This window comes from Primulina huaijiensis, chromosome 15 (genome assembly GCF_012295235.1).
Source record: "Primulina huaijiensis isolate GDHJ02 chromosome 15, ASM1229523v2, whole genome shotgun sequence".
Taxonomy (NCBI): domain Eukaryota; kingdom Viridiplantae; phylum Streptophyta; class Magnoliopsida; order Lamiales; family Gesneriaceae; genus Primulina; species Primulina huaijiensis.
The window spans coordinates 19313082-19339655 of NC_133320.1; the positions used below are offsets into that span (position 1 = coordinate 19313082).

The 26574-nt window shown below is 34.0% G+C and overlaps 4 protein-coding genes across 6 annotated transcripts; 1 reads left to right on the forward strand and 3 right to left on the reverse strand.

Moving 5' to 3' along the window:
* Window positions 1–1858: 1858 nt before the first annotated feature.
* Window positions 1859–7035, reverse strand: LOC140959851 (DNA-(apurinic or apyrimidinic site) endonuclease). The gene is made up of 9 exons (XM_073417885.1): window positions 6689–7035; window positions 5590–5682; window positions 5228–5372; window positions 4392–4593; window positions 3421–3499; window positions 2882–2943; window positions 2444–2530; window positions 2221–2324; window positions 1859–2122 (listed from the first exon to the last, which is right to left on the reverse strand). The coding sequence occupies exons 1-9, from the start codon at window positions 6926–6928 to the stop codon at window positions 2034–2036; spliced, it is 1101 nt and encodes a 366-aa protein (XP_073273986.1). The 5' UTR covers window positions 6929–7035; the 3' UTR covers window positions 1859–2033.
* Window positions 7036–7859: 824 nt separating this feature from the next.
* On the forward strand, window positions 7860–9335 carry LOC140958447 (transcription factor MYBS1-like). The gene is made up of 2 exons (XM_073415888.1): window positions 7860–8506; window positions 8699–9335. Exons 1-2 carry the CDS (start codon window positions 8052–8054, stop codon window positions 9168–9170), a joined length of 927 nt encoding a protein of 308 aa, XP_073271989.1. The 5' UTR covers window positions 7860–8051; the 3' UTR covers window positions 9171–9335.
* Window positions 9336–9766: 431 nt separating this feature from the next.
* Window positions 9767–24849, reverse strand: LOC140958850 (histone deacetylase 15-like). Of its 3 annotated transcripts, none has more exons than XM_073416422.1 (17): window positions 24576–24849; window positions 24302–24490; window positions 24085–24196; window positions 22541–22617; window positions 21646–21721; window positions 21414–21478; window positions 20434–20489; window positions 18884–19007; window positions 18632–18757; window positions 18498–18548; window positions 17727–17795; window positions 16936–17044; window positions 14638–14717; window positions 13545–13627; window positions 13333–13378; window positions 12271–12442; window positions 9767–10065 (listed from the first exon to the last, which is right to left on the reverse strand). In XM_073416422.1, the coding sequence occupies exons 1-17, from the start codon at window positions 24717–24719 to the stop codon at window positions 9938–9940; spliced, it is 1707 nt and encodes a 568-aa protein (XP_073272523.1). In that variant the 5' UTR covers window positions 24720–24849; the 3' UTR covers window positions 9767–9937. The 3 variants fall into 3 exon arrangements, with proteins under 3 accessions (XP_073272523.1, XP_073272522.1, XP_073272524.1); XM_073416421.1 differs by having other exon boundaries at window positions 9767–10068; XM_073416423.1 differs by having other exon boundaries at window positions 9767–10068; window positions 24580–24714.
* A 326-nt stretch (window positions 24850–25175) lies between these two features.
* Window positions 25176–26219, reverse strand: LOC140959382 (uncharacterized). The gene is made up of 2 exons (XM_073417232.1): window positions 25928–26219; window positions 25176–25810 (listed from the first exon to the last, which is right to left on the reverse strand). The coding sequence occupies exons 1-2, from the start codon at window positions 26217–26219 to the stop codon at window positions 25176–25178; spliced, it is 927 nt and encodes a 308-aa protein (XP_073273333.1).
* Between the last annotated feature and the right edge of the window lie 355 nt (window positions 26220–26574).

Below are 26574 nucleotides of genomic sequence, written 5' to 3' on the forward strand. Positions count from 1 at the left end.
ATATAGGTAATAGAAAAAATAAATTATATATTTTTGTGTTAATATTAATAATTCATTAAAATCTATTAATTAAGAAAGACTTAAAAGATAATTCATAATTTTATATAAGTAATAGAAATAAATAGATTATATATTCTTGAATTAATATTAATAATTAAATAATTAATTAATTATATTAATTAATGAAGGACTTAAAAGTGAATTCACAATTCTAAAAAGATTGGCTCTTTTATATAGGTAATAAAATAAAATAGGTAATAGGTAATAGATATTAATAATTAATTAATTCTATTAATTAATGAAAGACTTAAAAGTCAATTCACAATTCTAAAAAGATTGGCTCTTTTATATAGATAATAGATTATATATTCTTGAATTAATATTAATAATTAAATAATTAATTAATTATATTAATTAATGAAAGACTTAAAAGTCAATTCACAATTCTAAAAAGATTGGCTCTTTTATATAGATAATAGATAATAGATTAATGAATGACTTAAAAAGATAAATCACAATTCTAAAAACATTGACTTTTTTTTATTGATAATAAATTATATAAGTAATAGATATGTATGTATAATAGATAGGTAATATAAATAAATAGATTATATATTTTTGAAATTAAATTCCATTAATATATAGGTTATAGAAAAAAATAAATTATATATTCTTGTGTTAATATTAATAATTAATTAAAATCTATTAATTAAGAAAGACTTAAAAGACAATTCACAATTTTATATTTACAATTCTAAAAAGATTGACTCTTTTATATAGGTAATAAAATAAAATAGGTAATAGATATAAATAATTAATTAATTCTATTAATTAATGAAGGACTTAAAATTCAATTCACAATTATAAAAAAATTCTATTAATTAAGAAAGACTTAAAAGATAATTCACAATTTTATATAGATAATATAAATAAATAGATTATATATTCTTGAATTAATATTAATAATTAATTAATTCTATTAATTAATGAAAGACTTAAAAGTCAATTCACAATTCTAAAAAGATTGGCTCTTTTATATAGGTAATAAAATAAAATAGGTAATAGGTAATAGATATCAATAATTAATTAATTCTATTAATCAATGAAGGACTTAAAAGTCAATTCACAATTTTAAAAAGATTGGCTCTTTTATATCAGTGTTTATATGACTTCTTCAAATTTAAATATTGCCTTGTTCAAAACTATATATTTTTTGTCAAATGAGGTTAGGGATGGCAATAGCCCCGTCTCGAATTTCATCTTTATCTTCATATCCGTCTCGATTCATGTTGTTCAGAGAATTCCCCGAACCTGAAATATCAAGGGCTAAAGTCGTCATCCCGTCTTCATTCCATTTCAAAAATATATGGCACAAGATGGTTACTGGTACGAGAATTTTTTGAACCAAAATTATTATTATCTATTATTAGTAATGACAATATTAATATTAATAATAATAATACTATTATTATTATTATTATTATTAATATTATTTTTGAGACGAGTTCGAAGATGAGTATAATATAATCATACACGTCCGGAACTCGAAAAAATCGAGGATCTCCCTCCTCGTTTCAGGTTTCTTCTGTATGTCTTTAAACCCGAAAATTGACATCCCTAAATGAGGTCATTAACTTAAAAAAATCAAGATAAAAAATTAGAAAATATGCATGTTTGAATGGGATCAAATAGTTAACTAACCTCTGGAAGTCATCATTCAATTCCTTTGAATTCAGATCAGTACCATACTCACCTGGGTTGAGTCTAATTAATAAATAAAACATTCATTAGTGTGTAATTTCGTGTTTTGGTATCTAAATTTCAAATTAACGTGTTAATAAAAAAAAACAATTTCACCTTAGAAGAAGTTAAAATGCATGAAATTGAAAATTAAAACTGGATGATTTTTGTCATGGTTTTGAGTTCAGACTACGGAAACATGTCCGTTGCTTCACCGTAACTACCAAAACGGTTCCACTAAATCTGCTTTGAATAGGAAATCCACCCAGAAAATCTCAACAGTTTAATGCACACTAAGAAGCACTAGTTTCTGGCAGAAGTTGAATGGCAACAAGATCAGAAAGCTCGAGAGATACGGGACAATGGTCACTCCCATAGAACCCTGTAACCAGTTATACCAAAACAAATGAATGCCAGAGGCGACGTAATGCCCGTTTCAGAATTTTGCCCAAGGGGTGAAATTTACTCAGTACACTTTACCTTCTAATTCGATGCCCTGTCCATGCATTTCACAGGAAACAATTCTGTCGTTTAGTTTCTCTGAGACGATGAAATAATCAATCCTCATCCTTTTCCCCCGATACCTGCAGCAATGGTTAGCTGGCATGCGTGTACCAAGCACAAACTTAAGCAGCATTATATGAAATTTGTTTTTCACATGAAAACCATGTGTCCCAACATTAAGAGAATATAAACTTCTTACTTGCCAATAGGGTTTCCTGACCAGGAGAACCCACGCTCTATATCTTTATCCTTGTGTAGATACCTATACACATCCACCAGCTTTCCCCTAGCCAAAAACAGATGCGAAATAGATTTTCATGAAAGTACAAATGCTGGTCACAAAAAAGGGGACAGCACAAAATAGTTAACCGAACCTAATCCTAAGAAGTTTCAAATCATGCAATGCAACAAATAACAAGCTCATTATCTGCTTGCATTTACGACCATCATTCTGACGTTGGTGGTCAATTCTAGGATGTCTCTGTAAGGTTCGATACTATAGTGGAAAGCCAAAGATTAAACTACAAATAAGTGTTCAGATTTCACAGAGGTAAGGTAAGTGGAAAGGAAGAACAAAAGAAAATAAATCTCATCAAACAAATTACAGGAAGAAATAATGGAAAACCTTTACACATACTCTTTAAGAATGGAACCAAAACGCTTTCTCTCAGACAACGTGAATCCAGGTTGCCCACAATCCTGCATGATCAGGAAATCGATGCAAATATCTGTTAACTACAAAGAATGGAGAAATATCTTAAGATCCTGCAGATCTTCGCGATGGACCCATTGCTTTCTATTTTCGGAAATATATTTATAGATTTATAAGAATAGGCATGAATCAAAAATATTGTTACTAATGCAAGTTAAAGAAACAACCACAGCACAAGAAAATCAATAAAGTTCTCGTATACACGGTCTCACATCACCTCAACATAGATATCAAATGCAATTTCACAATTGCTGACAGACATGAAGGTTGATTCATGTGTGAAAATAAACCATACAAACATACTCCCAATATACATGACTGATCCCTTGAGCACATGATCTATGAGCTTTCTTAACTACTAATACAAGCATTGTCCACTAACAGACATGTTCAAGTCTTCACACATCATTCAACATCAAACCCCAAAGCAGACATAGGGTGAAGGCATTCAAGGCAATAATCACCTCACTGTTTGGCGGAACATAACCATTGAGCTTTGCTGTGCTGAAAAATTCCGGATGACTCACATCAATATCTTGATGACTGCACATCAGGATAAAAATTAACGTAATAAAACAATTGCTCAGCAAGACATTCAATCTATAAAATGGTGGAATCGAGCAAATGCATGAAACTGTAAACGACTTTAAAAAAATGCCAATTCTCTGACAACAAACTTTTCCAACAAATTCAATACCTGTCTCTACCCCTGGATGTATGAAAAGCCATACTGTAGAGTGATTTTGAACTAAAACTACTCGGCCAGTTGGGATCATGAAATATGCAAACTTGCAGTTCTCAAGTGTTTTTTCAGGAAAGTTGTACATTTTACATAGAATCGGTGAAATTAAGTTTAAGAAAGGTATCAGATGTCCTTCATAAATGTGCACTATTTTTTTACTTAAATTTATCTTTGAAAACAGCAGCATCCAACTGTAAATATAATTTTTACAATAGGCCACAGAGAATATTCCAAATTATTTTTAAAGTTCAGCAATAAAACAAAATTCACATTATTTTAGCCACAAAGAATCTTTGATAGTTTCAAAAACTGAATTGCGTTTTTCAACTAAATTAAAGTAATTACAGTTGCTATTTCGGTGTAAATAATTCAATAAATCAAACAAATGCTTTAATTACAGGAATAAGTTGTAGGAGAATAGCACAAGAAACAGGTAATTTTAAATGTATTCAGGATTATAGCTGACTTCAAACATATCACGTTGAAGGCTCAAAGATGATTTTGTATCAAGATTTATAAATCATGTCATAAAACCCAATACACAACAGCCTCAAGTTGAAAAAAGTACCTGCATACCACCTTATTTTACTGCCAAAGGCAGAGAAAAAATTATAGCACAAGAGGGGAAACTGGGAAGGAAGTGAGAGAGAGTGGGCAGAGTGATGCAGAAAGGAGTCAGCCAAACTTTAGTACCTAACATTAAGATCACCACACCAGATAAGTGGCTTATCAGACGTTCTGAGCACAAATTCTAACATCCTCTTATCCCACTTTCTCCTCCTCTGGAATGAGGATTCCTCATCTTTCCATCCATTGTTAGGAACATATGTGTTCAATAGACGGAATGATTCAAATTCAGCCAAAATAACTCGGCCATCTTGCTCATGTTTTGAACCTAAATAACACAAACAGATTCAGAAATCAACTTCTTACCTAGCACCAAACCCTGAAATTTAGAAGCAAGAAATATATGTAACAGTCAAAATAGATCAAAAGAGGTGCTGGTCCAGTCCCTCTCCAGTATATGTCGTTTCCCACCTTTCAATAAAGTTGGCTTTATCTTAAAGAAAGTATGCTACATTATACAGTAGAGTAATATAACAACGTTGCAGCACTATGCTGCCACTAAAACACAAATTTCTACCAGTAACTAGGCTATCTTCTTATTGAAATACTATGATAGACACCCAATGAATTTAGCATTGCAAAATGAAGACCATCAGCATGCTTTATTGTAAATTACAGGCACTTCTTTTTTACCTGTTTGATTTGTTCTCTACATATTTAATTTCGGATGATAGTACGTAAGTGCATTGTCCTTTTATTTTGACATATTTATTGTCTTAATTAGACAATTAGCAAGGAATATGTTGACCAATAGCCGTTAGTCCTCTTATTGACATCATATCGCAAATCATGTCTAGCAGAATTCAGTTTGTTAAAAGATCTTTATTAAAGGAAAGTACGAGCATAATAATCAGAACAGATCTTTCATCAGAAAGAAGATTGTCACTGTAACTACGACAAACCTGTTTGATCCAGAGTGAAAGAAATCCTTTTTGGCTGAAAGCACTTTTTTATGAGCAACGCAGTTCCAGCATATTTTGAATCCGAAAGTGACCACCATATGTTATAGTTTTTAAATGGTGGATTGAGCAAGGCACGCATAATGACCTGCATCATCAATGCTTAAAATCAATCCAATAATTCAATTCCAGATTTCATTAGGACACATTGTAATCATCCTCTATTTTAAGAAAATGCCAGAGAAGGGAGAAGCTTCACCAGACAGTATTAATCACATCAAACTATAGCTGGATATTAAGGTCCAATGCATCTTGTATAGACTTTACTTTAACACAGCAGTGTAAGAAAAAATATCACACTTCACCTGCTTTTCTTCGCGTGACGAGTTAGTATCATCTTTTAGCTCCGCCTGGTTTTTTGGTGCACCTTTACAACCAGCTGCAGGCATCCTAACTTCCTACCACCACTACAAAGTCAGGTGAACTTTTATCCAAGTTTCCAAGCACAAAATGATGACAGAAAATTAACCTGAGCAGTTGGGTTCTGAGTTTGAGTGATACAGAGTGCATGATTTTTTATGAAGAGAAGAAAAAAATCAATTCTGACCATAGAACTAGTACCGTAGAAACAAATTATTTGAACTAAAAGCAACTTAAACAACTCACACGACTGAAACAGTGTCTTGTGCTGTCAAGTATGAACTTAATTACTCTGTCACTCTGTGGCGTCAAAAGATACAAGAAGTTATGTCTAGTCATCAAGTGATTCAACTTGTGGCTAATTCAAATTTGACATGTCATATATGGTTCTTGAATGGAACAACTGTTGGTTTATAATCCCTAGGAAGTCACTTTGTGGTTTTCTTGCCTGACTTCTTTTTTACTAGAACCTATCAACAATGAGGACAAGGTCCCTTCTTTATGCAAGCGAGTACTTTCAGGAGGCTAATACTGGCAGGCAGCAACACCATAAGTAATTCATGACAGATTTTTTATCACACCAGCAGAGAAGGCACCTGCAGGTGCACAAAATTAAGGATTTCGTGATCACTACCTGACTATTTCATTCCCTGATTGGTATTATAGTATTTTCATTAATATATGGAAATATGTTAGTGTCCGGACACCATTCTCTCTGGTTCTTGTTCTGATTCTTCACTCGAAAATTCTTCCAGGAATTAGGGTAACCCAAATTGCCAATGTCGAGATTAACACTTTTTAACTTAAAACAAAAGGAATAGTAAAAATTAAACTAAATATTCTCATAATATTGCCACAGATCGCAAGTAGACAGCACACCTCCACATATCCTTAAAAAAAATCACATTTTTCAAAAACGAAGAAATGTCAAACCTACTCCTCAAACAGAAAACGAGAAAAAACCCATCACTCCAAAAGTGCCGAAAAATTATCGCTACTAAAAAAAAGTCCCAAGAATTATAAAAACGTAATCGCATCAATAACCTGTATTGCTATAACGTCCGGATCAACATTCAGCAAAAACTTGGATAAATCAGACAAGTTGTTCTTGATTCTGAGAAGAAGGCTATTTGCATTCCATGTCAAGAATTTTGAAGGGTCCTTCGCTATACTACATTTATTCTCCTCAACAAAGACAGAAATTTCTTCACAATCTTTCACAGATGAGAGAGTAGGTTTCTTAAAGGGGGCATCTTTCTGTACTGGCTGGAAAAATCTTTTCATTTTTTCCCGGCAAGCCAGCCCCTGCTGGCGATCGAGCTCGATTTTGGTCAAGATTGAAGCGAGGCCAGCCCCCCGTTTTCTCACTTTTACATTCTACATTTATTTTTTCATTATTTTATCCTTGATTTTGTATTAAAAGTAAATAATTTTAATGTAAGTGCATGAATTTTTAAGTAAACTTATCAAATTTGATTTTCATCTATCAAAACTTTATTTATTTATTTTTCGAAATCACTGAATTTATTGAATATTTCTTACATGACACCGATGCTTTCTTACATAATTTAGATATTTATGTGACGAAATTGAAATCTTTGTTCTGTAAATTAATTAAGATCCACTTAAATAAATAAATAAATAAATAAAGTTGATTTCCTATTTTTTTTCTCATGTAACATAGGTTTATATTCACACTTTTTAACTATTTTATATTAAAATTTCAAATGTCTATAAATTTTGAAATTTATATCATAAATTTACGCACTAAACAAATCAATAAATACAAATACATTCTGAGTGGCATAGTTACGAGTTAATCACAATTAGTCATCAAAACCTATCTACTGTGAACTGCGATAATAACTTTCTGATACTTTCAATTTATTAGTTTCACCTCCCAACATTAGTATAGTTCTGATTTGTCAATTCTAATGTTATAGATTTCTAAAGTTATTTATGATGATACTTGTATACACTTATATATGGATAACTATTTCGGTGGTAAGAATCTCAATTTTCTTTTAAAAATGCATAAATTTCAAATCTTGTAAATGATGAATATAGAGTTAGGCCCTCCAATTTCTGGAGCCACATTTATTAAAGATAAGCAAAAATGTTGGGCTCAATCAAATAAAAAAATTTAAAAAGAAACTACAATAGATGACAAATGAGGCCATCCCCTTGAGAGAGCTTAACTTAAATCATTGGTGGTCCTCTTCCCATAAATGCATTGTTGTCCCATTCTCATCCTTCACTTCACTCCTCTTCTTTTTCTTATCCTGCAAACCACAATTCTATACCTTTTGTCTAAACTACACTAAAAATAATCTTGAAATTAAACACCCCAAAAAGAAAAAAAGAAAAAATAAAACATGGATTGAATTTGTAACAAAATCAAGAAATCATGGGAGAGGAGGTGGAATATTGTAGCAGAGAAGAAGAGAAGGCCTTTGAGAATGGGATTGCAATGCATTGGATTGAAGATGAAGATGATAAGAATCCCATTTGGAATGAGATTTCTTCAATGGTTCCCACTAAAAGTATTCAGCAGTTGAAGATTCATTACAAAATCTTGGTGGAAGATGTTGCTGATATTGAAGCTGGAAATGTTCCATTGCCCAAGTACTCGGCCGAGATGCTCACACCTCCTGCATTAACAACGGCGACTAATAACTACAAAGATAAAAGGTTCGCAAAATATAATTTCTCCGGAGTACTGGCAGCGAATAGTCACGACTCGACCTCGGCCTCAGCCTCGTCGGGTAAAGGAGGAGGAGGAGGAGCAGTATCATCATCTTCCACCACTAGGTCGGAACAAGAACGTCGAAAAGGGATCCCGTGGACCGAAGAAGAGCACAGGTAATTCGGGTCTTGTAATGTTATATACTTGATGAGAATTGTACCGTTTTAATTTTGAAATTTCAGAACTCAACGGAAGACCGTGTGGACCATTATGGTTCAGTTTTAATGCGCATTACTGTTATTAGGGAGAATTATAGATTGTACCTATATCATATATTGGTGATTAATAGAAAGATTATTTGAATTCAGGTTATTTTTGCTCGGATTAGACAAGTTTGGTAAAGGGGATTGGAGAAGCATTTCAAGAAACTACGTTGTTTCAAGGACACCGACACAAGTTGCAAGCCATGCTCAAAAGTACTTCATTCGTCTGAACTCTCTGAATAGAGACAGAAGGAGATCGAGTATCCATGACATAACAAGTATCAGTATGGGCGACAATATTTCATCGTCTCCATCGGCTCAGCAACCGCCTCCGATCACCGGCCAACAACAGATGAATCCAACTTCGAATGTAATGAAACATCATAACATGCAAATTTACGGGACGGGTCATGCACCAATGGGACATCCGGTGGCTTCGAGTGCCCACATTGCTCATCCTGCTGTAGTTGGTACTCCTGTCATGATGCCTCCGGGACATCATCACCATCATCTTCCACCATATGTTCTTCCAGTTGCGTATCCTATGCCACCTCCGCCGCCGCCACAACACCAATAACAAACTTAAGCTAACATACGACGTGTCTTCATTTCTTTTGTTTCAATGGTACGTTTCCGATTATTTGCAGAAGCGGACCTGGCAGGAAGCGTCCCAAATTCCAAATGTTGTGTTTTTGTAGGTCTTTTTGAATAACAAATACATTTAATCCAAAGCATTCGCTGATTACTCGTGGCCACACCTAAGGACCAATCTTATTAATAATTCAGCCTACATCTCTTTTTTGTTTTTGTTTTGTAAACAAATTCCATCTCTTATTTCATAAATGTATATTTATAAACAAAAAGCATTCTTCAAAAATTAAATATTTTAATTCAGCAAGATTTAAATTCCACATCTAAATCAGTTAACACATAACTTTTAAATATATTTAAAAAAAAACAGTTGACACATGGTAATCTATGATAACCCAACATCACTAAAAAAACATAATCCTAATTCGATCAGGTAAACTACTTGAACGCCTCATTACAAGAATACAAGTTCAAACATGAAATTATATTATACATTTGATCGACTCCTTAGTTGAGGAAAAATAATGCATGGATCAATTTATACTCCGATACTAGCAATCAATTTCTAATATCAATTCAAAAATTCACTAAGGCAATAATAGGATCTGATTCTGATTAAAGCCAGTATCAAAAACTACCAAAGTTACCAACAAGGGGTTACATGAAGATCAACACAGTCTGAAGTGCACATCAAAATCTTTCCATAAAACTTATGTAGTGCATTAGATGAGTTAGTAACAGAAAAAGGAACAGTTAGATGTAGCCTTTAAAATGGTTAAGAAATAAATTGTTGCACCAGACTCGATATAGCCACCTCCTGCGTCCCCATTTCCACCAGGTCGGACCCATCGAGCATCTTCTCTTTCTCTTCGACGAAAGTTCTGCTGCAAGTCAGTTTCATATTTATACTAACAACTTGATGCGTAATTCATATACAGAATAGATATGAAGTAAGAACCGATTCTAAATTAATTCTGCCCGCCCTATCTTCTTTCACTTACCAAAATCCCATCTAAATTTCATAAATCCTAATTTGATTTGATTGAACCATACATTTATGCTGTAACAATTGGTTCCAAAATTTAACTGATATCAAAATCATAGAGAGTGTATATTGCCAGACAATTTAGTTAAAATTAAATTTTGTCATAGCATGTAACAAGAATGTATCGATTCCATGTTCCTAGAGTATAAAGTATTGATTGTAATGGCTTCACAAGCACGAGATTTTGGGAGAAGAAGTTTCAACGTAGTACCAAGCCAATATGTATTATTTTCAAAACCCTATATGAGCGTAATCCCCATATATTTCATCAAGTTGGTCATGAGTGGCCTTTGTCGCCTTATGCCCCACTTGTATACCCACAATACAAATTCCAGAGTATATATCCTCTATCTTCAGCTTACAAGTGTAGAGTCTTATAAGAATATAAAGCTATTTATTGTGCCTTATGTGATGAGCTCAAGCTTTTGGGACAAGTGGTTTCAGCACCTCTGATACCCAAAAGGATCATATGCAAATTGGTGTCATACTTCGAAACCAAAAGAAAGAAGAAGTGGACTACTTCGTAGACAATAGTTCACCAAATTAAGATCAAGTAGGATCAGACACCCTATTAAGATTAAAAATGACGATATCGAACTTAAAGTTTGCATACAACATACAAATTGACTTGAGTGATTCTTGATGTATTGGAAAGCTAAAAAAGAGGTCCAGTTTACATGTTTACTTTTTCTCTGAAAACTGAACCAATACAGTGAATAATTTTAAGAAATAAGAATCTCTATCTCTTAGCAAAAATAGCCGTTGTTTAGTGTGGCAATTTTTTTTTGGAAAAACATTTGCACTGCTCCAGGTGATTGGATGGACGGCTACTTAGTTCACGGTTGATACCCCTTGTGATGGTAACAATGGGAGTGAATTATCAAATGTTCAGGCTAGACAAGTGTCATAATGTGGAATCATCTAATTGATTATCTTATGAAAAGCTGATAACTCAGGACAAATTTTAGGAACAATATTGGAGATTCTTGGCAGCTTATGGCTGAAAGTAGTCAACTAAAATAAGAAAAATGGGACACACGAGTGATACTGAAAAAAGCAAGATTTACCGGTAATCTGGCCGAAGTAGATGTCTGTCTACATTGGTAAGATTTCCCATGCTTTGAGGCTAAGTCACATCCATTTGATTTGATCAATTTGACTTCATTCAATCAGATAAATGCGCATGCATTCCTATCACTCTGCATAATCTGTGTGTGTCTGATTGATTCTATGGTGCGATCGGAAGTGTTTGTGTATACTATCATCTGCTCATAGTGGCGTGTGATCAGGGTGGACTCTTTAAGCATAGTCGAGACTCATATATACATACTAGCTTAGCTCGCCCCCAGTAAGACAATCTTTCAGGTAACCATGCTCAGGTGGGGGAGGGACAGAGGAAGTTGGTGTGTGATGTCTGTCTGACTTGGTGAGGCTTAGGTCACTATGTTTTGGTCATGTGCATATATGCTTGTATCTTAAGGTTTTGTCTGTAGGTGCCTAGTTTCAAAGGGTTGTGAGTATCTCTTTTACATGAGATGAATTACAGTCTTCCAAACACTCGCCTTGATACCAAGCAAATGAAGTATCCTGATCACACTTTTATATCCTAGTTTAATGACTTCATCGATATATTCACCTCTCAATATTGGTATATTCAAGCTTCAAATCAAACAAAATTAACTGTGTACTGAAGATCCAAAAGGTTCGATATCTGATGTCTCTAGTCTTAAAAATTCAATACGGACACTGCTCACATATTGAATAAATGTTGGTTTTCTTCACTTTCTATAGTGATCAAACTTTTAGATGTTCCTGAACTGCATTCATAACATAGTTAATAGCGAACTCGAGCTTCTTCGTACTCTTTCACTGGGTCTTAAGTTGAGATGATTCACTATGCTCCAGTTAATTTTAATTGAACCTTTTCAATCAAGGAGGTATGATTGACAGCAATGTAAATGAAGCGAGGAGAAATTCACCACTAGAAGTGAGAGTCAAAATTCAGGGATATTAAAAGGGTCATGAAAAATTATATACTAACTTCTATCCTGGATAGCAGAACATCCCCATTCTGATTGCAACTTCAAATGTTTGGGTTCAAGTGGAGGCCAATACTTCATCTGAATTTGTAAGACTTCAAGAACAGTTCGCAATCCAGCCTTGGTGGGTATTACTTGATCTACATTATGTTCAGGATCATCACCAAGTAAGACCTAACAAATGAGGAATATCCAAACATGATCATATAAGCTACCATGAATCACAAAAATTAGGAGAAAACAGAAGAATCCCCACCACCAATATATAGAAAGAAAGAGAATACACATCACAGATGGTATAAAAGATTATTCATAACAGGCTCCCACGACTGACAGACCAGTTTGTCAGAAATGAAAAGAATGAGGAAGCAAATAGGCTACTGATCAATTAAATGGAATTAACCTCACACATAGTTGTCATGGGCGCAAGACACACCGAGGAGCACAAGGGCCATGGAGCCTAAGGCAGGCGCCTTACCGAAGCAAGGCACACATCTTTTATTTTTTTAAAAAATATATTTATCTTAAGAATAAATATATTAAATATGAAATAATTAGGTCACATTGTCACACAAAACAAAAAATAATTAATAAGTTCATATTAATTAGTAACGTGATTAAAATTTTTCAATCATCCAAATCAAGTTCATCTTCTTCCATCGAATTATCAAAGTCCCCAGAACTTTCGGACTTGTATGATTCTTGGTTTTCATTATTTTCTTGATCAACATCAATTTTTTCCTACTCTTCATCCAAAAGATGTGAAGTCGGTCTTTCTGGTTGTTTTACATTTAGATGTCAACACCTTGTTCTTCTGTTCAGAGCTCTCTTCTTCTGATTCCGGCGTAGAAGCGTTGGGTTGCTAGGGTTTGGGTGAGCTTTTTGTTTTAAACAAGTAATTAAAATAATTTCACTCAGGCGCGCTTACTTCCAAGGCTAGTCCAGGCAAGTGCCTGGGCTCGCCTTAATGAATCGCTGCGCCTCCCAGGCATAGGGTCCTCGCCTGGTGGAGCCGCTCGACTTTGACAACTATGACCTCACACGATATGAGAGTTTATCGGCACCTTAACAACCGCGGTAGCAGATGCTGAAATTGAACGAAGATTGTACCTGTAAAATGTAAGAGTATATTAAGAAGGCAAAAAATAAAAAAGCACTCTAGAAACAGCAGTAGAACATGAAGAAAAATTGTTCAGATGAAATGCCACTAAATAAGCAGATGAACAATAAATGCCATTTATATGGTGAGATGAGGTAGCGTGAACAAGTAACAAACCCGCCCTCAAGGATGACCAGTAACTTTCCACCAGATAGAGCACTGCACATCTGTGTCATCTGTGCATAGCCGGTAGGGGTGACCTAAGAAAGTAAAACAAAATAAATACAATGGAAATAACTAAACGACAGAAACGGAAGTCTATATGAGAAATAATCTTTGATTTGGAAGCTTATAGTAAGATGCTATGATACAAACAACTAGAAAGAATACGAGGGGCATGATTTTTTCAGGGAATGATTGGTCCTTCACAAAAGAAAAGGGGAGGGTCCATTCTATTTTCTTGGCTTCTTTATTCATTGTTAAGATGAGATATACATATCTCACTCTGAACTAGGAAATTGACAACAAATAAATCTACTTGCTTCAACACTCATAGTAAATATTAAAATTTTAGATGATATATTTCTCTAAAAAGAAGGTGGTATGATACTTATATTTTAAGAGTAATGTGTTGAGAGAAAATTTTGGCAGTAAAACATAACCAAGAAAATAAAGGAATATGTAGAACTCTAAAATGCTATGCTACAAACATCACTGCAATAGAGCGTATATTTATTTCGAAAATTTTACTAGACAACTAGAGAACAAAGGAATTTGTTCTGCATTAATTTGTTCTTAACGCTTAAGAATTTGTGAATTTTCAAAAGTAGGGATAAAAAATCATTTTGTTAATATTGTTAATAATTCAAAGGAAGATTATGATCTAATGATTCAAGTTATTGACTGATTTAAATCCCATAAATATGGGATTGTAGTCTTTCCTGTTATTTTATCATTTCCTGTGACATGTTGTAAGAAGATGAATATGAAATAAAATAACGTGGTTTTTTCCTGTCTTTCATTTACTTACACATTTCATCTACGTAACCCAATATTGCAATTAAAAATGCAATTTTCTTAGTTGTTGTACCAATTAGATTTACAGCTGGTCATAAAATTATGTATTAACTACTACATGTGATTTCATTTGTTACAGAAAAATAAATTAAAGACCTTGAGTCATTCGTAAAATGCAGCTTACACGTGCACAACATGGATCTTCCGAGTGATGCTTAAAAAATGAACTATCCTGAAATAAACAATTCCTTACATCACAGCAGCCAAGAGGATCTCCACGTGCAGCATCAAATCCAGCAGAAATTATTGTAAAATCTGGGTCAAACTCTGAAGCTGCATACCATCAAAACCTAAACAACATCAGCAGGAGTAAATTAATTATCAGGATCATTAAAATTGTGCAGATTAAGTATTATTCACAAAGCATCATGTGAAAGCAAACAATAAGGTTTCTCAGATTTATATTAGGTGATGAAATTAAAAGATCACAAACAAAAAAACCAGAATTGTGAAAGTTGTGGCAAGAACTAGCTAGCAAGATCGCATTAATACATTAAACATCCTCAGTCCAAAAGCAGTCCTACTCCAGCCAATTTATTATCTTTCTTACACCCAAGGTAAATATATTTGTCAAGAACAGTAAAAAAATAAAATATAAGGGTGGTATAAGCTTCAGCAAACTTCACCTACTACGACATTCGATGTCATTGTAAAAAGTAGAATTCTATAGCTGAATCATGTCTACATTAATTATTATACCGAACAGAAGAGGGGTTGATAATGACTAGTTTGGCATATTTATTGGTGCAGTTCCAAAATTACCCATACCTTTTTACAAGTGAGAATACTAAAGACCAAAATTATAATTTTACATGACAAATAGGTCCAGTGTCAAAATTAACAACTCTTAACAGTTTCAACCTCTATTGCTCCCTACTGTTTCCGTCTTTCTTATTTTCTCAACAAATGATGCTTTGAAACAAAGTATTAACGTCCAATACAAATGATTTAAAGCTTTTTAAGTAAACTTTCAATATATAACGTGTTTAGAACATGTATTGCATGTGTACCAATTCTTAATATCAAGAATGGCCATCTCAAGATAAGAAAGAAAAGTTTTCGTAATGCTTACAAGAAATAGAAATATATATGTATAATCTGGAATCAAATTTGATACTAATAACATTATGAAATATGATTTAGTCGTAGGAAAGATCTTCTACCATATTTATCATTGGATATTTTTATCTATATTAAGAGAGAATGTTTGCAATCTCTAAACTAAATGTAATTAATAACAATCTTAAACCTTTAGCATTTTGTCATCTACATAAGTGTCTATGACCGACCATGTAAAATTCCACGTTGCATAGCATCATCCCTTCAATATGTTTATTCCATTTTGAAACACAGTATCAAAGCTACGAAGTCTGATCTAGGGTGTTTTGCCTCGTGTATTGTCTAAAAATCTAGCTCGACTCACAGTTAATGTGCACGGTAACAACAAAAACTTCAGGTTATAATTCATGTGATCATACGGTACATAAAAGTTACCCTTATTGCTGCCTAAGTATTTGGTTGGAGTATGAAACCGCTAGTGATTTTTTCATCTACCTATTTGATTTATCCTTCTGTAAGCATAATTTTGCAGATCATGTTTTGCTGCTCAACTGAGAATCTCTACTTGCCTGTTTGTTATGTCTGTTTTATTTTGGAACGTGTTCTCGTGCAAAATTTTCATCAAGACTTTTTTGTGCTTCAAGTGGAAACCTTCAGTTCAGATTTCCACGTTCAACTTGAGAATTGTTAGAAATCCAATATTCGATTATGATATATTTTACCAATATAAAGATTAAAGGAGTAATAAATTGTAACGTAAACTAAGAGAGATAATTAAAAGTTTTAGCTCTTTATTTCATGGAAATAAGCCACAATGGCCAAACTACCCAAATTTGATGTATCATGCGTTCATGCTTTCTCTTGGATAGATATATTCTATTTAAAATTCAGGGATGCCCTTTATTCAGCTTCATCATGCTTAACCAAATGTACCGAAATGAACAATTTCAATGCATTACAGTCTTCAAAAAACTCCAAATAGGGAAGATAACTTTACATACTAAATGTTGAGTAAATTACTAGAGATATGTTGCAAAGAGAAAATTGTCAGAAGACTCACAAAAGTTGAGGGCATTTTAGTCCTAATGAGAAAGAAAAGGTATAAAGTTCACTCACGAAACTGAAGTTTGGAACCGTGATATTGAATTTCAAGTTAAAAGATATATTGAATGTAATCTTGTTTAAATACAGCCCTGTTGAATATTTAAAAAAATAATGCCAATTTTTTTATGAATCAAATACAGCTACACCCCCTTCATCACATTACGTAATAGGACTCGAGCAAATTCTTTTGTATCTGACCATGAATGAAACTAAAAAATTCCAAAAAGTCCAATACTCAACAAGATCTTGAGTGTAAACTACTTGATTAGCTATACAAAACATGACCAGGTTCAGTTAAACTGCAAAAAAAAGAGTAAAATGACATAACCTATAGGCATGACTACTTGCTGAAACGCAAACATATAGTCATTATCACCAACTCCTCCACAACTCCATGGAATATTTACACAGTATCCTTCCGCACCCATAGTACCAACCTGAAATAGTATGATAACGATTAAGTTAATTTCTCATCGATAGCATTATACATTGACAACTTCATTCCGCTACTTTTTGCCAAAGAAAGATTGAATATCATTTGTTACTTTTTATGATTTTCAAAACACGGTAATGTGTTACATATTAGAAAGTGTCCAAACTCTGCCTAGGTAAGGTCGTTAAGAACATAAATCAAAGTTAAATAATAGAACTACTTTTGCTTACTATAGCATGTAAATGCATTTATAAATTCAGTGACAGTAAACATTTTTCCCATGCCTAGAAACAGGATTTGAGTACACGGAATTAATAAGTTGAAAGCAATTATCGTTGTTTCCACAAACAAAATTGGAAGCGATCAAAATATTATTCGCTAGCTTTTATATTCATTAGCTGTCAGGGAAAAGCATGTCTCTGGGACCATTAAAAAAATAAAACAAAACCTAATATCACTAAATAACAAATTTGAATCAAAACAGGACTTCAGCAAAATATTTTCAGCTGTCTTGTAGGTTGTGAGCTCAGAAAGTTCAATCAGAGCAAAAAAAAGATGTGGACCTCATAATATCTGAAGCAAATGACTTGATACCAAGGGCACAAGGCCATAAATGAAGGAAAATAATTATCAGTACATAAAAATGGAAGCCTCCAGCAGTCAATAGTAATAGGAAGTGCTGGTACCTCGTCAGCAGCTCCAGTACCAGGATAAAACTTTCCACCCTCATGTCTATGCAAAGATACATACAAAACCTGAAGAATTGATAAAATTATCAGCCATCCAAATCTGGGGTGAAAATATATTTCAAAATAGAAAAACAAAACTTGCAACAAAATGTTAATGAAAATGCTCACATGTGACAGTCCTGACATAAATTTTCTTCGAGTAAAATCGACACTTTATAGAAATATCATAATTTGGCATTGAGATACTGATCGATGCTTCGTTGAGATTTTTTTTTTTTATAAGAACCGATATTTTATTAAAAAGTTCTCATGGTTTCTTTAGTTGGTCACCTTGAGCATAAGCAAAGTCGCAACAAAGTAGGACAGGACATATACTCGATGTGGAGGCCAAGCAAGCACAAACAAGCGGCAGTTTATATAAATGTTTAATTGGATGAGTAACAAAGTATACAAGGTTCTAGTGAACTGGCCAGGCACTGTATCTAGAAGTGGAACCAAGTTGCATTAACTGGTTAGAATTACTCATCGGTGTGAGTTCCATTTGGTCGATTTGAACTCTTTTATCCAGTAATGTTGAGAGTTTAAAGTAACTAATATTGATTTTGTCTCCAATAAATACAACAGCATCATTTCTAGTGGCTCTATACTCTCCCATGAATTTTTACTTACTTTAAGCACTAGCTTGTTAGATACTGATTCAAATGGATTTATAATGGGTAAAGTAAATGTAAATCAAAGTTAAAGGTTTGACAATGACACAGAGCATACCGATTCGTTTTTCTCAAATATTTCTTGGGTTCCATTGCCATGATGAACATCCTGCAGGGTTCGCATAGCCATAAATATTAAGAAAAAGACCCATAAAAAAGAAAATTTACTTAGGCTAAGATTAGTCCAATTACCCAGTCAATGATCAAGACCTTCTTTGCTCCAGCTCTCTGAGCTGCTGATGCAGCAATGGCTGCATTATTATGAAGGCAAAAACCCATGGCCTGTTTTACACATGCGTGATGACCAGGAGGACGGACCTGACTCATTGGAGACGGGTGAGGACATATGCATGAAAATACGTTTCTGTCGAACTAGTTGTGATTTTCTTTGTATGTGAAATATTTCAAAACAAGACTTTTAAAAACTTCACAATGTTCTCTTACCAGCGCAAAACCATTTTTAGCACTTCCGGAATATATGGATGTCGCAAGATCATAACATAACCCAGCAGCAAGCCTGGCTGCACAAGCTGAATACTGATTTGCATATGTATCAGGTGTGAAATAGCTGAAATTAAGGAATATAAAATGTTTATTTTGATATAAACCGACTTTTAACATGTGGAACACACATCTCTAGACATCTTTTGTGCAAAATTATGATGCAATGAAACAGATTCATGTCAGATGTAGCAACCTTTGTCCCGCTCACAAATATATACTGCATGATCAAGATCTAATTGTACATGAAATATTTGACTATTTATGCATTATGCGCTAGATATCACAATTAGACTTTCACTTTGTGTGTTTGCAGTTTGTAGAACAAAGACTAATTGATTGTAAAAGATAAAAACAATACAAGGAAATAGCATAGGCCCAAGACCTAAACAGATCAATAAACGGCTGTCAAGTTCATTGCCAGATATAAAACTGAATATGGACAGAAACATGTTCGGCTGCAAATATGAAATGCAGACAAAATGATCAGAGCTCCTACATAATTCATACGTGGAAACAACACAAACCCAAGCAGAAATCTTGTAAATTAAGAAGGATGCCATTAAGACAAAATAGTAGACTTTCCGAGCCTAGAAAATATAATTGTAACATGCATAGAAGAATATTACTGCTTATTTTTTCATTATGCTCATCTTTCATGTTCACTAGAGATAACAGTTTCACATGTAAGAAGAAACCGGTCCTCTCCTCTGCTTTCCACATGATTTTTTTCTAAATTACAGGTGTTCATACACTAGTTTTCTCTTCAGGAGTCGATATGTGCATCAAGTTCTATATTTTCCAATTATTACAACTTAAATTAAATTCATTGATCATTTCACATGCTACTCGAGATTAACTCTTCAGATTTCATCTTATTGCTGGCCACTTTTAATGCTAACTTACTGACAATTTGAGATATGGCACTGGTACACGTGTCCAATCACATTAGCTGTTTTGAACTAATGAATAAACTGTCAAGATACAGACACCATGCCAAATCGAAGTGGTTTCAAATGTTCGATCCAAATTTCATAAACAAATGAATTAATAAAAATAATTGATTCAAGTCCCACACCAAACAAAATTGTCAAATTAAAGAAAGAATGAAACCTAGAATTTGAATTAACACATCAAAATAAAGGATAAAATTAGTAACCCCTGATTCTTTTCTAATTACTCAATTGCTGGCACATTAGAGTAAATATTTCTTCACTATTTTATTCTTGCTTTATCATTTCATTTTCACAAGAAGAGTACTTTATGCTAAGTTCACAATCATCAATTCTAGTTTTAATTTGAATAAATAGCAAATTCCCTTGTATTTGCATCTATATAAGAAATAGATTTGCACAATTTTAGGTTTTAATAATCCACCACTACATTCAGCTAAAGAAATGGATGCTAAACAATAAATGGAGATACAAACAAATTTAGAGCGAGAAAGTACATAGTGAGACTTGGGCAGGAATATCTATGGGAAATTGCAATACCTAGAGTACAACTGGCTTGTAAGTTCAACCGCGTCAATATTCTTGAGAGAGTGGACCTAATATCTCCAAATCAATCATATAATTACACACATGCATACTCCAAAAAAGCAAAACAACTGCTACAATTATCAGAGCATCTAATGCCCTGAAATTTGTAAGTGTTGGACAGTGTGCCTGTGTGTGTGTATTCCACCAAATTTCTAGGTGCAACAATCCAAAATCGCCAAGTATCAAGCAGTCCAAAATGGCAATCTGAAAGCTTAAAAAGAATGAAATAAATAGTCTGTGTGGAAACGAGAACAGATGGAAATGCTAAGCATTCAGGAAGTCTGAAATGAATGCGGTCACAAAATTTTAGGCAGTTCGAAATGTGGAGTCTGAAATGCTCTCACTTTTGGTTGGGTTGGGCTGTCATGTGGTTGGTAGATGAAATATCAGACTAATTGTACAGGGATGAGGAGCCTGAGAAGAGTTAGAGAATTTCCATCGTGGGACAGTTGAACATTTATCATGTTTATATTCTCTGATGTTCAAAAGTACTAAATAATTTGTCCCGAAGATTATTGTCCAGTAACTGATATTTGAATACAAACATGTATTATGATTTATGATGTTTCTATACAGTTGCAATACAAATTTTTAAAGTTATGAGATGATTTAATCGTACTTGATTGCTCCTTAAAATAGAATCATCATCTGGGACTTTTCAATATTATTAGTTTTGCTTGATCACAACTCATATCCTTATGAAAATATTGAAAAAAATTGACAGGTCTTTGGCTGCATATCTTTAAAATAAATAATGTGAGAAATGGTAAAAGTGGTGCCACATCACCAGCATACAATTTTGTAAAACATATCAACAAGAATATAACATGACAGGGATTTTGCTAAAGAAATTCAGAGAAATGACTCTATATGAAGAAAACAATACAGATCGAATTAAGTCCATTGAAAATGCATTGGTGAAATTATATTACCATTTGGAGTTCTTCACGCGTGATTTCTCTCGCTAAAATCGGACTGCACCTTCCCGGAAATATACCTACCATGTTTCCAGAAGGGAAGAAGCACCGATTTCTTGTCAGCAAATAAACAAAGAGGTATTAACAAATGTACTGCATCATAACAATAAGAGGAAGCTATATGCATGCTAATTGATCTTTCGGTTAGAGGAGGATTGTAATTATTGCAAGAATGTGCCACACAAACCTGTAGCAGCAAGGCTGGCAGCAATAGCTTGAAGACGATCGGGTCTTTCAGCATGAGGACGAGACTTCATTTCTACCTTTTCAAACAAATAGAACACAAGAAAAATGTTGAGTTCTAACAAAAGTAATAACCAGGAATTTCTGAAGTATTTGATATATTGTTTTTTTTTTTGATAAGAAACAAATCGATATTATTAATCTTTTAGGATGTTACATTACAAGAAGCGGACTAGTGGTCCACTGGCACGAAATATTAGTTCATTAATTTTTAACAATACACACACGACCAATCTCTTAGAATATCAAATATTGACAATCCTTGAAATTATCTATCCGCTGCGATCCAGTTTGCCACTGTAAACTTGATTTTTTCCCAACATTCTTCAATGTTCACTTCCAAATCCTCAAAAATTCTTCTATTTCTCTCTAACCAAACTGTCCAACTAATCCCATGGATCACAACTCTCCAGAAAATTTTTCCCCTTTTTCCGAGCATATGTCCAAGATCCGTATTAAACAAATCTTGAGTTGTTTTCGGCACAACCCAAACCAGTCTCATTTCTTCCAAAGCCTTAGCCCACAGTGCTTGAGTGAAACCTAAAAATTAGTAGCACAATACCACCTCATCCCCAGGATCACTTCTCAAGTACTTACAAGTTTCGTAATTAATAATGCTTATGTAAATCTATAAGGCACAGAAAATTACACTAAATAGAAATGTATAAGATTATCAGAATGTATAAAATTATCAGAATGATACTAAATGATCGATGAAAAAATACTAACAATGAATAATTACTCAATTATTTATCAACTGTTACTAGATAAAGGTAGAAGAGATTGTGGTTATGTGAAAAAAAAACTTGTAAAGAAAATGTTTTCAAAAACTACCATACCTCTTCATGAAGCAGCATTCTCTCATCAAATCCTATAGCAGTCTGGCGGTCTGTTACGATACCTTTCAATCGGAGATCTACATGATGTTCAAATAAAAGAAAACTATTTCTTCAAGAAAATTTTGAGAGTGACGGTATTGCCAATAGAAGTTTAAAGATACAAACCACGGTGTCCAAGCAATTAAATAATAGGAAATGTATATGAACCACATTTTAAAAGTTTCAATTTCATCATCATTTGGTTTTCTTCGGACTGCCCGGAATGACTTAAATCATCGAAGTATTCAGGTCTCCTTTCTTAGAATTTTATAAGACTATTGTTCGACAACTATGCTTTATAACTCGGAGTGTTGGGCCACTACAGAACTACATACGCATAAGATAGTGGTAGCAGAAATGCGTATGTTAAGATGGATGTGTGGCAAAACGCACAATGATAGAATTAGAAATGAAAGGATTATAAACTATTTAGGTGTAGGCCTCACAGAGAATAAGATTAAGGAGAAACGTCTAACATGGTTTGGTCATATAAAGAGGAGACCAAACACGGCCCCAATGAGACATATCTCAGATTGGCAGGTTACGGAGAAGTAGAAGAAGAGGTACGTCATTGAAAACTTGGGTAAAGATGATTAAGGAGATATCTTAGATCTTGATTTAAGAGATGACATATGGGAAAATCGCTCAGTTTGGAGAACTAATATTCATGTAGCTGACCGCAACTAGCGAAACTGTGCTATGATGATGATGATAATTTGACACTTCTTACGTACTGTCCTGGCTTCTTAGGCACTATCTTGGAAGCACTGAAATGGATATACCAATGCTGCCCGTGTTCTTGGCTTTCCTACAACTTGCCTTGAGAATTTCTAGGGTTTAATGGAATAAACCTTCGTATGATGTTTTCAAGCTCAATTTTGACTATATAAATAAAGGCAATCCTAGTGACTATTAAGTATTGAGGTGTTGTTCATGATTCTTTTGTCAATCCTTCGGCAATAATTAGTGAATTTGTTTATCCTGATGTGGACATCCAGGCTAAAGTTTTGGCTATCCTCAAGAGTATTAAAATATATTGATTTTTTCCTGATCTATCCACAGAGTCTTCGCGAATCCATAGAATTCTCGTGAAATAGATTCCCAATTGAGCATTAATCTGTGAGCTCTAAGATATATTCTTGAGAATTTGCTTACGTTTCTCCTCTAATTCGATCCACATCTCTTAGATTTACCTGGAAGAAAACAATGTTGTTCCGTTGCTTTGCCAGCTCACGTATCTAGGCCACTCCAAATCTCTACCTTTAGGGATATACAAAGAAGTATTTGTATTTGTTGTCTCGTGAAAATCGATGAACTATATATACCTTGTATTAGCACAATTCTTTGATATATTGTCGGAGACCTAAGCCTAGTCACATTCTTTTTCACTTTATTCGAATAACATGTAGAGGTTTGCATAACACCCGCATTCTTGGTGGTTTTCTAGTAAAAAAGCAAAGAATAAGTAAGAGTTTACCAGACTAATAGTTCAAAAAATTCATAACCTTTAAGCCTGACAGTGGTGTCTGCCTCATTTACAGTTAGACCTTCTTCGGATAAGGGGGGAGCCAGAAACCCATACTTAACTATACCAGACTGTCTATGTTCACCACAGAACTGTATCAACACCACAAGCATTCAGCTCCTTAAAAACAAGAATAATAACAAATGAAATAAAAAAAAACACATTCATTATACAATGGAATCCAAACACACGCCCACCTCACAATGCAAGCCTTTTCCAAAATTATCCATGGTACAGTTGACGCAAAACCATTTTGTGATTTCAAAAACATCTTGGTCCTGAGAAGATGGCTCCCAATCACTGTCGTCATCCTCGTCGTCTTCAAACTCGTAGTTGTTGTTATACATATCTTCAACAGTAACATCACTACTCCCTTGTGCATTTTCCTGCAAGAACAAAACCGCTATACCAAAAAATTGCAGGAAAATGGAACAAAAATGAAAGAGGAGATGGAAAAGCAAACGAAGGTACTTGCTCCTCTGAATGTTGCTTAAATTGGGAATCAGCAGCGGGAAACACAGAAGCTTCATACTTCTCATCCCTCGTCGAATTTGACTCCGAATCCCCATTGGAAATAAGATTTTCAGCCTTTCCGGCCTTGGAATGATGATTCATTTGTATTTGCTCGATGGCCGGAGGAAGAAAACTGGGAAGCTCTAGTGTTTCAACACAAATTACTATTCCAGCAGAATATGCGGTTGAAATCGCACTTTACACCCGAGAAATTTTTAAACTGCTGCCCTGCATAGCGAGTTTTAATGGACTCACACCTGGATATATATATATATCTCATTTGACGTAGATTACCATAGAATCTCCGAAAAACTCTGCTTCCATCTTGTTATGAAGAGCTGTTTTAACAAGTTTCATTGCTGAAAATGCTCGTTCCGTTGTTGATGTAGAAACGGGGAAAGTTAAGACAAGACGAATCAACCTGTCAATTAAATAAATATATCAGATTGGATAACTATGTAAACGACGTATATAAATATATATAAATCACCTGTCAATCAAATCGTAGATTCCTGACTTATTTGTCTCAAATAATCTTCGACATAATTCAGAAATAGTTCATAAATTCTGAAAACTTTCATGGCCAGCAACATCAAGTCTATAGTGATCCAATTGCATTATCAAGTGATGCAAATATTGTGAATCGAAATCAAGATAATAGAATTTCTCAGCAAGTCGATAGATATGATCAACATTAAGAAGCTTAAAGTTTTCTTTAGATTCCAAAACACAACTAAGTTTAAGAAGTTCAACTGCATCATCCTTGAATCTATTATTAAGCTCTTCAATTTGAAAATCTATTGCAGCTGTAAATACATCAAATCGATAGTGGTGCTCAACTGTGATTGAATCATTATGTTGACAAGAACGGTCTGTACCAGATTTATAGTGAGCTTCCATGTGAGGTATCTCAATGTCATACTTGACACAAACTTCTTTCACATGACTAAGTAGGAGATCAAATCCTTCTTCTCTCAAAGTACGAAGCGAAGTTTTAGTAGTTGAAACACAATCCATTGCACTTAAAATATCTAGAGATTTCTCTTGCAATGCTCGACAAAGCAGATTTGTTATCCCCATTATCTTATGCATCAAGTGTAATATGAATATGAAATCAAAAGACTTCATCTCAATCAATGCACCACTAGCTTCACCACGAATGGAATTAGAAGCTCCATCATTCACCATATTTTCTAACACGGTAATCACAGAGCTATACATATCAATCATGCTACAAAGTGAGTTGAAATTAGAACTCCAACGAGTCTTTCCAGGTCGTAATAAATTTTCAATTTGATTACATCATCTACTTGTATCACGTTCAGCAGTAGCTATCATATGCGCAACTTCAATTCTTTGAGCAGAATGTAACTCACCGTGCCGTTTAGGATATCCATTGATGAGATTACAAATGGAATTCAATTTTGAAAAGAATAACCAAATGGATACCTCTTTTTCAGCAGCTGCAGTTAATGCTAGTTGAAGCCGATGAGCAAAACAATATACATAATATACACACGAGCAATCTTTCAAGAAAAGAGCCTGCAATCCATTCCAAGAACCACGCATATTGATAGCGCCATCATATCCATGTCCACGCATGTTGTGGATATGCAAGTCATAACGACCAAGTGCATTAGATATTTATTTTTTAAGTGTTGCAGCAGTTGTATCTGTCACGTGTACAATGGCAAAGAATCGCTCTCGTAAAAAGCCTTCAATATCCACAAATCTTAATACAATATCCATCTGCTCCTTGTTAGATGCATCTCTCACTTCATCAACTAAAATGCAGTATTTTGCATCCCAAATTTCTTTACGAACCTTGTCTCTCACTTGGTTGGAAATGATATTCAAGACATCTTTCTGAATATCTGGTGAAGTATACTTTGCATTCTTTGGAGATTTCTCTAAGACGATGTCCCCAATACTCTTATTCATTTTTCCTATAAAATTT

Coding starts and splice junctions, on each gene's coding strand:
- LOC140958447 (XM_073415888.1), top strand. CDS start 8,052: ATGGGAGAGGAGGTGGAATATTGTAGCAGAGAAGAAGAGAAGGCCTTT. Junction 8,507..8,698: donor TGGACCGAAGAAGAGCACAG/GTAATTCGGGTC, acceptor ATTTGAATTCAG/GTTATTTTTGCTCGGATTAG.
- LOC140959851 (XM_073417885.1), bottom strand. CDS start 6,928: ATGAAAAGATTTTTCCAGCCAGTACAGAAAGATGCCCCCTTTAAGAAA. Junction 5,373..5,589: donor CGTCACGCGAAGAAAAGCAG/GTGAAGTGTGAT, acceptor TTGATGATGCAG/GTCATTATGCGTGCCTTGCT. Junction 2,944..3,420: donor ATGTTCCGCCAAACAGTGAG/GTGATTATTGCC, acceptor CTGATCATGCAG/GATTGTGGGCAACCTGGATT.
- LOC140958850 (XM_073416421.1), bottom strand. CDS start 24,719: ATGAATCATCATTCCAAGGCCGGAAAGGCTGAAAATCTTATTTCCAAT. Junction 17,045..17,726: donor GTACTGGAGCTGCTGACGAG/GTACCAGCACTT, acceptor ATACTATTTCAG/GTTGGTACTATGGGTGCGGA. Junction 13,379..13,544: donor CTGGTCATCCTTGAGGGCGG/GTTTGTTACTTG, acceptor TACATTTTACAG/GTACAATCTTCGTTCAATTT.
- LOC140959382 (XM_073417232.1), bottom strand. CDS start 26,219: ATGCGTGGACATGGATATGATGGCGCTATCAATATGCGTGGTTCTTGG. Junction 25,811..25,927: donor TACTGCTGAACGTGATACAA/GTAGATGATGTA, acceptor TTACCGTGTTAG/AAAATATGGTGAATGATGGA.